Source organism: Marmota marmota, unplaced genomic scaffold (assembly GCF_001458135.2).
Source record: "Marmota marmota marmota unplaced genomic scaffold, marMar, whole genome shotgun sequence".
In the NCBI taxonomy this organism is placed as follows: Eukaryota; Metazoa; Chordata; class Mammalia; order Rodentia; family Sciuridae; genus Marmota; species Marmota marmota.
Window position 1 is genome coordinate 6,700,540 of NW_025999863.1, and position 11,870 is coordinate 6,712,409.

Sequence of the window (11,870 nt, forward strand, 5' to 3'; positions counted from 1 at the left end):
AGCTCTAGAAAAAGAAGAACAAATCAACACCAGAATCAGTAGAAGACAGGAAATAATTGAATTCAGAGCTGAAATCAATGAAATTGAAACAAAAGAAACAATTGAAAAAATTGACCAAACAAAAAGTAGCTTCTTTGAAAAAAATAAATAAAATAAATAAACCCTGGCTATGCTAACAAAAAGAAAGGAGAGAAAACAAGAAGGAAATATCACAACAAACATGTCTGAAATATACAAGATAATTAGTACCTCTTTTGAAAATTTATATTTCAGTAAAATAGAAAATATTGAAGACATTGACAAATTTCTAGAGACATATGACCTACCTAAACTGAATGAGGAGGTCATACATGTTTTAAACAGATCAATTTCAAGTAATGAAATAGAAAATGCTCCACAGTTTAGCTATTGTGAATTGTGCTGCTATAAACATTGATGTGGCTGTGTCCCTGTAGTATGCTGTTTTTAAGTCCTTTGGGTATAGACCGATTAAAAGGAATAGCTGGGTCAAATGGTAGTTCCATTCCCAGCTTTCCAAGGAATCTCCATACTGCTTTCCAAATTGGCTGTACCAACTTGCAGTCCCACCAGCAGTGTATGAGTTGTAATGCAAATAATAATGATAATAATAATAATAATAATAATAATAATAATAATAGGAGAGCTCAGATATAATGGCAAAAAAGGCAATAGCAAATTTCTTTGAACTTCATGTAATTTCAGAAATATTTACATTAATGACATTTATCCATATAAGCAACTTAAAGAAAGTAAAGCAAAAGAAAGAAAAAAGAAAGAAATAGAAAATGCCATCAAAAGCCTACCAATCAAGAAAAGCCCAGGACCAGATGAAGTCTTAGCTGAGTTCTACAAGACTTTCAAAGAAGAATTAACACCAATACTCCTCAAAGTATTCCATGAAATAGATAACCCTTCCAAACTCATTCTATGAGGCTAATACAACACTGATACGAAAACCAGACAAAAAAACATATCAAGAAAAGAAAACTTCAGACCAATATCCTTGATGAACATAGATGCAAAAATTTTCAATAAAATTTTGGCAAATCACACACAAAAGTATATTAAGAATATAGTGCATCATGATCAAGTGGGGTTCATCCCAGGGATGCAGGGTTGGTTCAACACATGGAAATCAAAAAATGTAATTCATCATATTAACAGACTTAAAAACAAGAATCATATGATTATCCCAATAGATGCAGAAAAATCATTTGAGAAAATACAGCACCTTCAAGTTATTGATATTTTGATGAGGATTGCATTGAATCTGTATAATGCTTTTAGTAGTATGGCCATTTTGGCTCTATACATTCTGCATATGCAAGCGCTTGGGAGGTCTTTGCATGTTCTAAGTTCTTTGGCTTCTTTCATTAGTGTTCTATTGTTTTCATTTTAGAGTCCTCAAAAATTCTCCTCCTTGCTTTGTTTTACTACCTGGTGTTTTATTTATTTTCTTGAGATTTTATGAACAGCATAGTTTGGTGATTTCCTTCTCAGTATGTTTATCATTGTAGTATAGGAAGATACTGATTCATGAGTTTTGATCTTGTATCCTGCTACTTTGCTGAATTCATTTATCATCTCCAGAAATCTTTTTTAAAAAATTTATTTATTCATTATAATTTGTTATATATGACAGCAGAATGCATTACAATTCATAGTACACATATAGAGCACACTTTTTGTGTCACTGGTTGTACACAAAGTAGAGTCACATCATTTGTGTCTTCATACATGTACTTGGGGTAATGATGTCCATATCATTCCACCATCTTTCCTACCCATCTGACCCTCCTTTCCACTCCCTTCCCTTTGTCCTATGTAAATTGTCCTATTTAAAGATCATGTGATTCTTGTCATTAATTTTATTTACTGATTTGTGTATATTGAACCAATCTTCTATCCCTGAGATGAAAACCACTTGATTGTGATGTAGCATCTTCTTGGTGTAGTTTTGAAGGCAGTTTGCTGATATTCTATCAAGGATTTTTCATTTATATTCATGAGGGATAAAGGTCTGTAATTTTCTTTCCTTGATATGTCTGTATCTGCTATTGGTAGCAGGATTAAAGTGGTTTCTTAGAATGTATTTCTAAGTATTCCCTTCCTTTTCCTTTCATGGGATTATCTAAGAATGCTGGGGTTCATTCTTTAAAAGTAGTGTAGAACGTGACTAAGAATTTATGGATCTTGGCTTTTCTTTGCTGGAAGGCTTTTCATTCCTGTTTCAATTTCTTACTTGATATTGGTCTTTTTAGGTTTTCTATATTTCCATGGTTGAATTTACACAAGATATATATCTAGAAATTTGTTAACTTCTTCTAGATTTTACATTTTATTAGAATATAAATTTTAAAAAATCAATTTCTAATGATCCTTGGGGATTCAAAAGTGTCTGTGTATATCTCTGTTTTTATCTCAATTTTTTTTTTAGAATTGCTCCTTCTTTGTCTTTTGGTTAGTTTTATAAAGATTTATCAATTTGATTTTTCTTTTTGAAGAAACAACTCTGTGATGCAATGATCCTGTTAATTGCTTTATTATTTTCAATTTCATTAATATTTTAAAATTAATATTTTCAATTTATTAATTTAATTTACTGTGATCTTAAATATTTCCTCCCTTTTACTAATTTTGGAATTATTTTTTCTCTTTTAAGGCCTTTAAGTATAATATTATCTGGTTAAAATTGTAAATTTTCATTATGTAAGCTTTTTATAATAGAAAATATAAGTAAGAATCAGATGTATCTTAGATTTTGAAAAAGAACTGGGAACAAATATTTACCCCTCACACTTTAGATGAGCTCTAATCTCCAGAATATACAAAGAACTCAAAAAATTAAACAACATTAAAACAAATAACCCAATCAACAAATGGGCCAAGGATCTGAATAGACACTTCTCAGAGGAGGAAATAGAATCAATCAACAAATACACGAAAAAATGCTCACCATCTCTAGCAATCAGAGAATGCAAATTAAAACTGCTCTAAGATACCATCTCACTCCAGTAAGAATGGCAGCCACTATGAAGTCAAACAATAACAAGTGCTGGCGAGGATGTGGGGAAAAGGGTACACTTGTACATTGCTGGTGGGACTGCAAATTGGTGCAGCCAATTTGGAAAGCAGTATGGAGATTCCTTGGAAAGCTGGGAGTGGAACCACCTTTTGACCCAGCTATTCCCCTTCTCGGACTATACCCAAAAGACCTAAAAAGAGCATACAACAGGGACACAGCTACATCAATGTTCATAGCAGCACAATTCACAATAGCTAGACTGTGCAACCAACCCAGATGCCCTTAAATATATGAATGGATAAAAAAAGTGGCATTTATACACAATGGAATATTACTCAGCACTACAAAACAACAAAATCATGGCATTTGCAGGGAAATGGATGGCATTAGAGCAGATTATGTTACGTGAATCTAGCCAATCCCTAAAAAACAAATGCAGAATGTCTTATTTGATATAAGGGGGGTGACTCAAAACAGAGCAGGGAGGAAGAGAATGAGAAGAAGATTACCATTAAATAGGGACGTGGGGATGGGAGAGAGAAGGGGAATTGCACAGAAGATGGTAGGAGACCCTCATTGTTATGCAAAATTACATATAAGATGGTGTGGGGGGAAGAAAAGAGAGAGAGAGAAATGTGTCACAGTAGATTGGGTAGAAAGAAGGGAGGGGAGGGGAGGGGGGATAGGAAGGGCAGCACAATACAATAGACACTAGTATGGCCCTATGTATAAACGTGGCTGTATAACTGATGTGATCCTGCAATCTGTACATGTGGAAAAATAAGATTAAGATTATGTACCCCATTTGAATCAAATGTATGATATGTCAAGGTCATTGTAATGTTTTGAGCAACTAATACAAAAATTTAAAAAAAGAAATAAAATAGTCAATTATTAGTAAAAATATTTTCTGAGCTTCTGACTGTGATGGTATATGATTAGACTAAGGTCCTCTGCATCTCCTTGCATTGTTCAGTCCTCCTGATCCCTTAGTGCTTGGTTGTAATTTGGATGTCATTTTTGGTTAGTGTTGGATGCCAACTGCAATAGTTGATTGCCTTCCTAATACTCATTATAAGAATATTGAAAATTCTGATTTCTTCTGAGAACATTTTCTCCTTAATCTTGCCTTTTCTCATACAGTTTCAATAACAAAGAGGTGGTTTATTTACTTTTGGATTGCATCTTGGTTCAAGTGTGCTGCATTTGCCTAGAAGGTGCAGTGGCCTCTGTGGTTGTGCAGTGGGCTCTTGTACTATGAATACTTCAGTTGAGCCAGAGAAACAGAGTCCTTACACCACCATCAAGGAGGCTGCCAGCAGAACAGGTTGTTCTCAGGACCCAAGGCACCTGATGGCAATGCAGGCTAGAAAATAGAACAGAATTAAATCTAGTTGTGGAAATGCCTCCTCCCTGAGCATGATTTGTTTGGATGATTCTCTCCTCAACATGCTTCACAATAGAGTGGTGGTTGCTGGATTGGGGTGGGAGAAATGGTGAATTTTTTTCCACCTGGCTACAAAGTTTAAATTTTAGAAGATAGAAAATATCTGGATTTGGATGATGGTGATTATGGCACAACAATGTGATTGCAATTTTGTCACTAAAGAGTATACTTAATGTGGTTCAAATGATATTTGTTTGCATTGATATTTTATCCCAATAAAATGAACATTAATCACAGATGTATCTTTAAGGAACACAGAAATGAAAGAAAATAAATAGAATATGTAAACTTTTTACTAATTAGAGTTAGGGCCAGAAACGTATGTGGACATTCAATTTCATTTGTCTTCCCCATTAATGACGGAGAATCCTTAGAGATGGGGATTTCATGGACCAATTAGTCTAATTGCAAGCTCTGTGTATTGATCTTCCAAGGTCCTACATTAGTGCACAGTTAGCCTGTGCCTGCTGCCCTTTAGTGGATGGTTCTTGTCCAGTGAGCTGCATGGCTGTGTCTCCTCCTGGGATTTTCTGCATCAGGAAGCTCCTGATGACACGATCTCTTCCTGTGGACACAGTTGCTCCTTCCCTGGGCTCCACACTTGGTAGGGCCTTAGGATCAGCACTTCTTGGTCATGACCCTGCAGGGAAGCAGCGTGACCCAGTAAGTACAGAGTGGGCCATGGAAGTGGGAAGGATTGGGGAAGTAGTGTTACCTCAGCACAGGGACAAACACCACAGAGTAGCCACATGGGAGGACACCACATGCATGTTCAACTTGGGGTTGTGGGGTTCAAGCTTTTGTTTCAGGGGGGAAGATGAGAAATCTTATCCAAACTGTGCTCTCCACCCACACTGATTCTGATTCTCACATAACTATCACCCACAACAGCACAAAATGAATCCTTCAGAAGTGTTTCTTAACTTCTAAGAGAGGACTGTGATGGTGGTGATAAGATGATGATGAGGATGACAGAAAGTGCAGGGCTTCCCAGGCTCAGGTGCTAACCAACTACCTTTTTTTTTCTTTTCATAAACACCATCCTACTTTAGTTATATGTGTCCACATTATTATTATTTTATAGAAAATGAAGCAGTGTGTTATACTTTTGTAACTTGTACTCCTTTGTTAGGTGGGAAAGAGTGCAGCCATGTTTGCACTGGGCTGTCTGGCCATGGACACAGGGCATCACAGGAGAACCCTGGCAGGCTGTCCCATCAGCAGGCCAACGAGCCATTCCTTGTCCCTGTCCTGCAGAAAGAGAGCCTTGCCCATGGTGCTCCTCCTCTTGGGATTCCTGGGGATCACAGGGCAGAGCAGTGGGGTTCCTGGTGCATGTACAATAGAAGGACATCCACACATCACAGGAGAGGTCACAGTAGGGGAGGCTGGTAGTCATTCAGATTAGATCACAATCTTGGGGCCCCTCCAGAACCTCTGTGGAGCTCCCTCTATGCTCCTCCATGCTTGAAAACATCCCTCTCAATCCCAAAGCAAAACTAAGGTCAGGTTTGATTTCATTTTTCCCCAAATACTGGAAATATTTTTAAAATGTATTTTTTTCATATTTTTCATATTTCCATATTTTCCATCAGAGAAAATGTCTGGGCCCATACTGAACACTGTCAGGTGGGAAAGAATAAAATAAATAAATCAATCCTTTTCAGAGTCTGTCAGCCCAGTCACTGTGTCTGTTAAGCAGTCCCTAGTTTTACTGGTGTCTAGACTCAGCCCTGTCATCTGAATACATTTCCCATTGATGCAACTACAGTGAGTAAGGATAAATAGATACTTGGTTATTTTATGTGAATAATATGGGATATATGAATAAAATGAGGGCATAATAAATCTGGATATTATTGGTATTGTTAGTCCTGATAGGTTAATCTTCATTCCACTCAACTAATATATCCAGGGACCTGAAGTGACCGTTTTCCTGTTTCTGGATGGGACACTTTATGTTTGCCCTTACAGATGCATGTGCTGCGCATTTGGGAGGAATGGCTTCCTTTTTTCTTACACCCCGGAGCCTGTTTTCTGCTTGGCACAGGGCGAAGTCTTGAGCAAGTCTGTTGAGAATTGAAGCACCCCACCCTTTTCCATATATTGACCAAAACGAATTTGGATGAACAGACTGTGGCCTCCTGACTGTCCTTTCATTCCTTCCAGCAGTGTCCATGGGAATAGACAAGTTCAAACAGTGTCCTTTGTGTCCATGTTTTGGTCATAGGGACACTTTACTTGTATTTAGCTTCATCCACAGTAGGCAAGTATTCAGAAATCATGGCAAAGATTTTCATGGATTTGAATAAAAGCAACAAGGCAAAAGCTGAAGGGGCACCTAACACTGCAATCTTCCACTGAGACCTACGGCAGGGTTTCACTTCATTCTGGCCTCCAGTGCCCTTAACCATGGCTTTCCTCCATAATGTTAATACTTAACATAATTATGGAATTTTCTTTACTAAAATAACAATTTCCAAATATTCATTGAGTTCCCAATGTTGCACATGTTGTGGAGATGGTGTTATAATCTGTGTTTCCCTTAAGCAGTGAGCAAGGAGAGAAGGAGAGATTCACACACTGTGCACAAACTGGCAGGTAATGCAGGTCTGAAATGTTGCCTGCCTGACTCCAGCCCAGGGCACTGGCTCTTCTGTTAGAACCACAGTAAATAGCATTCCCTGCACAAGACCAAACTTCTTCAGGAGTCATCAAGGAAGAATATTCCTAGTTAGGGTGCAATTGCATTTCCATGATACATATTAGGATTGAGAAGATGTAGGTGATAGTGACTGTTCTTGTAGGTACCTAAATGTAGGTCATTAAGAGTAAATTTGGACACAGATTTTGCACTGGAAATCAACCAACCATGTCCTGACAACATATTATCCAGACACTGTTATTTAAGTGATAGGGAGACTGTTTTGAAATGATTGTCATACTAATATACTACTGAATTAAACAATGATGTCCTTTCTATCACTTTGCATCAGATAAAGACTTTGCAGAAGAGAAATGTACTTCATTGAGAAATTAAAAGCTCAGGTTAATGTAAACTTGTTTACATTTCATGGCCAATGGGCATTGTTTTGAAAATTACTTAGATGATTTTTTAACCTATGTTTTAGGTAATTGTGTGAAAGAAAAGTGTTTGATAGATGATTCTGACATGAAAACACAAGCAGATAATACGCCTCTGCATTTCATAACAATAAGTATGTTTGGGGAACAGGTTTGCAGGAAAATGGAATCAGGTAGAGATATTATGACTCAAATTTCTTAGGTAATGTTTCAGATGTCTATCCAATTTTAGTCCTGGCACAATTATTATCAGATTCATATGTTTCAATATAGGTGAAGGCTGTTATGGACAATAAGAGTAGGTAATATTCATGAAGAGTGTTCTATATGGCAGGATATTGTTAGACATAGGATTTCAGATCTGATGTAAGAAAAAACCACTGAGAACTTCACATGTGGATATGCTGATATAATTGGTATTAGTCTGACATCACTGTGTATGGATATTCTAAAATATACACAGGTAGATTTAATAATGGGAGAGAACTACGAGTTATGCCACTTGAAAGTTTTTTTTTAAATTTCCTCATGACAATCATACAAGGCAGGTAATTACTACCTCCAATTTACAAATGAGGATGTTTCCAAAAAGTTGTTACATTTTTACTTGTTATACTCTGTTTTGCACTGTATCCAATTATTTCACATAGAGAAATGATAAATAATGAACCCAAGTGTACTTCACGTAGCCTAAATAGGAGAATTGAAATCAATGTGTCAGGAATGGCTGACCAGAGAACCCATGAAGAAGAACTAAGATGGGAAATAAAACTTGAGTTTTGGGGCTTTCCTTGGTGCTAGATCATAAACAATGTACTTGATGGTTTGAGATCAAAAAACTATGGAGCACTTTTGGCAGGCCAGATAGAGTACAGAATCAAGAAAAAAGTAGGGTCATTTATATAACAGATATTTGGCTTACATTATATGGGTTGATCATGGACTTCTTCTCTGCTTCTGGACTTTTAACACTGCTCAGCTCAATGTTTCTTAGGTGAGTATAGGAAGAGGGGTGAATGATAGAGAAGGTGATAATGAAAGAAAATGTAGAGACTGGGTGCTTCACTACTGACAGCTATTGTTGAAGGTGTATGGACCTAAAGTGTGAGCTCCTTCCTTGTGCATACTTTAATTCAACATCATCTCCTCATTCATTTCCAGAATGAGGAGAGCCTGTTTTACATATTTCTTTTTTAACACCTTTTTTGCTTTTTTTCAAAAGGTGTCCAACCTACCTACAAGAACAAAATCTAACCTGTGTCTCTGAATTCCATCTCATGAGCCTCTCAGAGGACCCAGGCCTGCAGCCCCTTCTCTTTGGACTGTTCCTGTCCATGTACCTGGTCACAGTGCTTGGGAACCTGCTCATCATCCTGGCTGTCAGCTCTGACCCCCACCTCCACACCCCCATGTACTTCTTCCTCTCCAACCTGTCCTTGGCTGACATCGGCTTCATCTCCACCACAGTCCCAAACATGATTGTAAACATTCAAACTCACAATGATGTCATCTCCTATGTGGGATGTCTGACACAGATGTCCTTTTATGCCATTTTTATTTGTATGGGTTATATGCTTCTGACTGTGATGGCCTATGACAGGTTTGTGGCCATCTGTTATCCCCTGCATTATACAGTCATTATGAACCCTCGCCTCTGTGGCTTCTCAATTTTGGTATCATTTTTGCTGAGTCTCTTGGACTCTCAGCTGCACAATTTGATGATCTTACAAATTACCAGTTTCAAGGATGTGGAAATTTCTAGTTTCTTCTGTGACCCTTCTCAACTTCTGAATCTTTCCTGTTCTGACAACTACTCTATTAATACTGGCAAGTATGTTCTTTTTGCCCTATATAGCTTTTTCCCCATCTCAGGGATCCTTTTCTCTTACTATAAAATAATTTCCTCCATTCTGAGGATCCCATCCTCAGGGGGGAAGTACAAAGCCTTCTCCACTTGTGGCTCTCACCTGGCAGTTTTTTGCCTATTTTTAGGAACAGGTACTGCAGTGTACTTTGGATCAGCTGTATCACATTCTCCCAGGGAGAATGTGGTGTCCTCAGTAATGTATACTGTGGTCACCCCCATGCTGAACCCCTTTATCTACAGCCTGAGGAACAAGGATATCAAAGGTACCCTTTGGAAGCTTCACAGCAGGGCAATCTAATCCCAGCTTCCATGGTACTGGTTGCAATGTGTGTTGGAAAATGCAGCAAAGTTACATACCTGGTCCTGTTCAGATGTGCCTTATGCTAATTTCTCACCAAATTTTACAGTAGAATGGTTGGAACTCCTGTTGGCAAGGGATGTTTGGAAATTTTTTACATTGGAAAGAAAGTTTCACTTTTGTAAGATAAGGAATGGTGGAGATAGAAGATAGTGCTGTTTTGGCAACTATACCTATATTTAATGCCACTGAGATTTGCATTTGACAATGGTAATAATGGCAAGTTTTTCTCTTTTTTTGTAGTTTAAATTGACCATAATAAATGTGGCTTTAAGAAGGTAGTATTTTCTAAGAATAAATAGAGGAAATCAATAAAATAAATAATCTTCTTTTTTAAAAATTTGTTTTAATTACTGACAAACTTCTTTTTTAAATTATTTTTAATGTGTTGTAATTAATTATACATGATAGTAGAATGCATTTATGCACTTTTATAGATCATACATAGATGGGATATAATTTCTCATTTTTCTGAGTGTACATGTTGCAGAATCACATTGGTCATGCAGCCACATACATACATATAGTAATAATATCTGTTTCATCCTACTATCTTTCCTAACCCCACATCCTCTCTCTATCCCTCCCATCACTTCCCTCTACCTAATCTAAGGTAACACTATTCATCCCTAGTGCCCCCCACCCCCTCACCTTATTGTGAATTAGCATCCACATACTAGAGAAAACATTCAGCCTTTGGTTTTGTGAGATTGGCTTATTTCACGTAGCTTGATATTCTCCAGCTCCATCCATTTACTGGCAAATGCCATAATTTTACTCTTCCTTAAAGCTTCTTTTTTACTAAAAATTACTGAAAAGCATTATTTGATGTTCATTTTCCAAACTTTTTATTCCACATCCTTGTTAGGACAATCTTAGAGTTTGTGAGGGGCTCATCTATTTTGCCAGTCTGTTCTATGCTTTGAGACTCCAAGGTCACACCTGTGCCTCCAGCCTTTCTGCTTGATGGCTCCAGTTCAGTGGGCCCCATCCTGTGTTTCTTCTCACCCTGGTTGTGTCTATTAGGAAGTCCCTACCTGAGTGTACACAGGTGTCAGCTCTAAAGATGAGGTGGGAGGCGCTTGAGTACCAGCCATGTGGTCTCCTTAGTCATGATCACCTGAGCCAGTGTAAATAGGTTACTGCTGAGGGAGGTGAGGATGGAGGAAGGACCAACATGCTGTGTGGCTGCCCAGAGGGGAGAGCACTGCACAGTGTCAATCATAAGGACTGAGAGTAGAAGTATGTGTGTGTTATCCATGGTGGTGAACATGACTGAAACATCTTACAATTTATGATTTTAAAATCATTGCTGTGTACATTGCACACTAATGTGACATTTATGGACAGTTCTACAATCGATATTGCGCTGACTCATTCATATTTAACAATATTTGAAGTTAACCAAAGACAAGGATACTTATTTTATACTCCATATTTTTTAAATTTTAATACCTTTATTTTATTTATTTATTTTTATGTGGTACTGTGGATTGACCCCAGGGCCTTGCACATGCTAGGCGAGCACTCTACTACTGAGCCACAACCACAGCCGGAAAACATTTGCAAGTGATTTTTTTTGTGTGTGTGTGTGGTGCTGGGGATTGAACCCATGGCCTAGTGTATGTGAGGCAAGCACTCTCCCAACTGGGCTATATCCCCAGTCCTTATACTCCATATTTTTTAAAGAAAAAACCACAAATATACACAGGAAGCAAATGAGAAGATCTAAGAATGATGAGACCCCTTGCAGAAAAGGGGCACAGGCTGCTTTCTGGCTATGATCCACCATCCTTGATTTAGTTGTGAGGACTGGAGAGCAGTCCTCACACAGAGTTACATATCTTATCAAAAGACTCTGTCCAAAAGCCTTAAAAGAAAATAAGGTTATCAAACTGCTTCTTAATTTCCCTGAAAGGAAGGTCATTACATATTCCTTACTTTTTCCCAAAGAGTAAGCTATATTTAATAGTGATCATAAACTTCCTTCTCTCTTCTCTGCTCCTGGATTTCTAACACTGCTCAGTTCAATGTCTTTAAAGTCAGTATGGAAAGAGGGGTGAATGAT

At 37.6% G+C, this 11,870-nt stretch overlaps 1 protein-coding gene across 1 annotated transcript; it reads left to right on the forward strand.

The window, feature by feature from the left end:
• The first annotated feature begins 8,821 nt into the window (after positions 1-8,821).
• On the forward strand, positions 8,822-9,742 carry LOC107157537 (olfactory receptor 7E24-like). Its single transcript, XM_015503896.2, has one exon. It carries the CDS (start codon positions 8,855-8,857, stop codon positions 9,740-9,742), a length of 888 nt encoding a protein of 295 aa, XP_015359382.2. The 5' UTR covers positions 8,822-8,854.
• The last annotated feature ends 2,128 nt before the right edge of the window (positions 9,743-11,870 follow it).

What these genes read in the sequence shown, in the direction of transcription:
- LOC107157537 (XM_015503896.2), top strand. Translation starts at nt 8,855, where the DNA reads ATGAGCCTCTCAGAGGACCCAGGCCTGCAGCCCCTTCTCTTTGGACTG.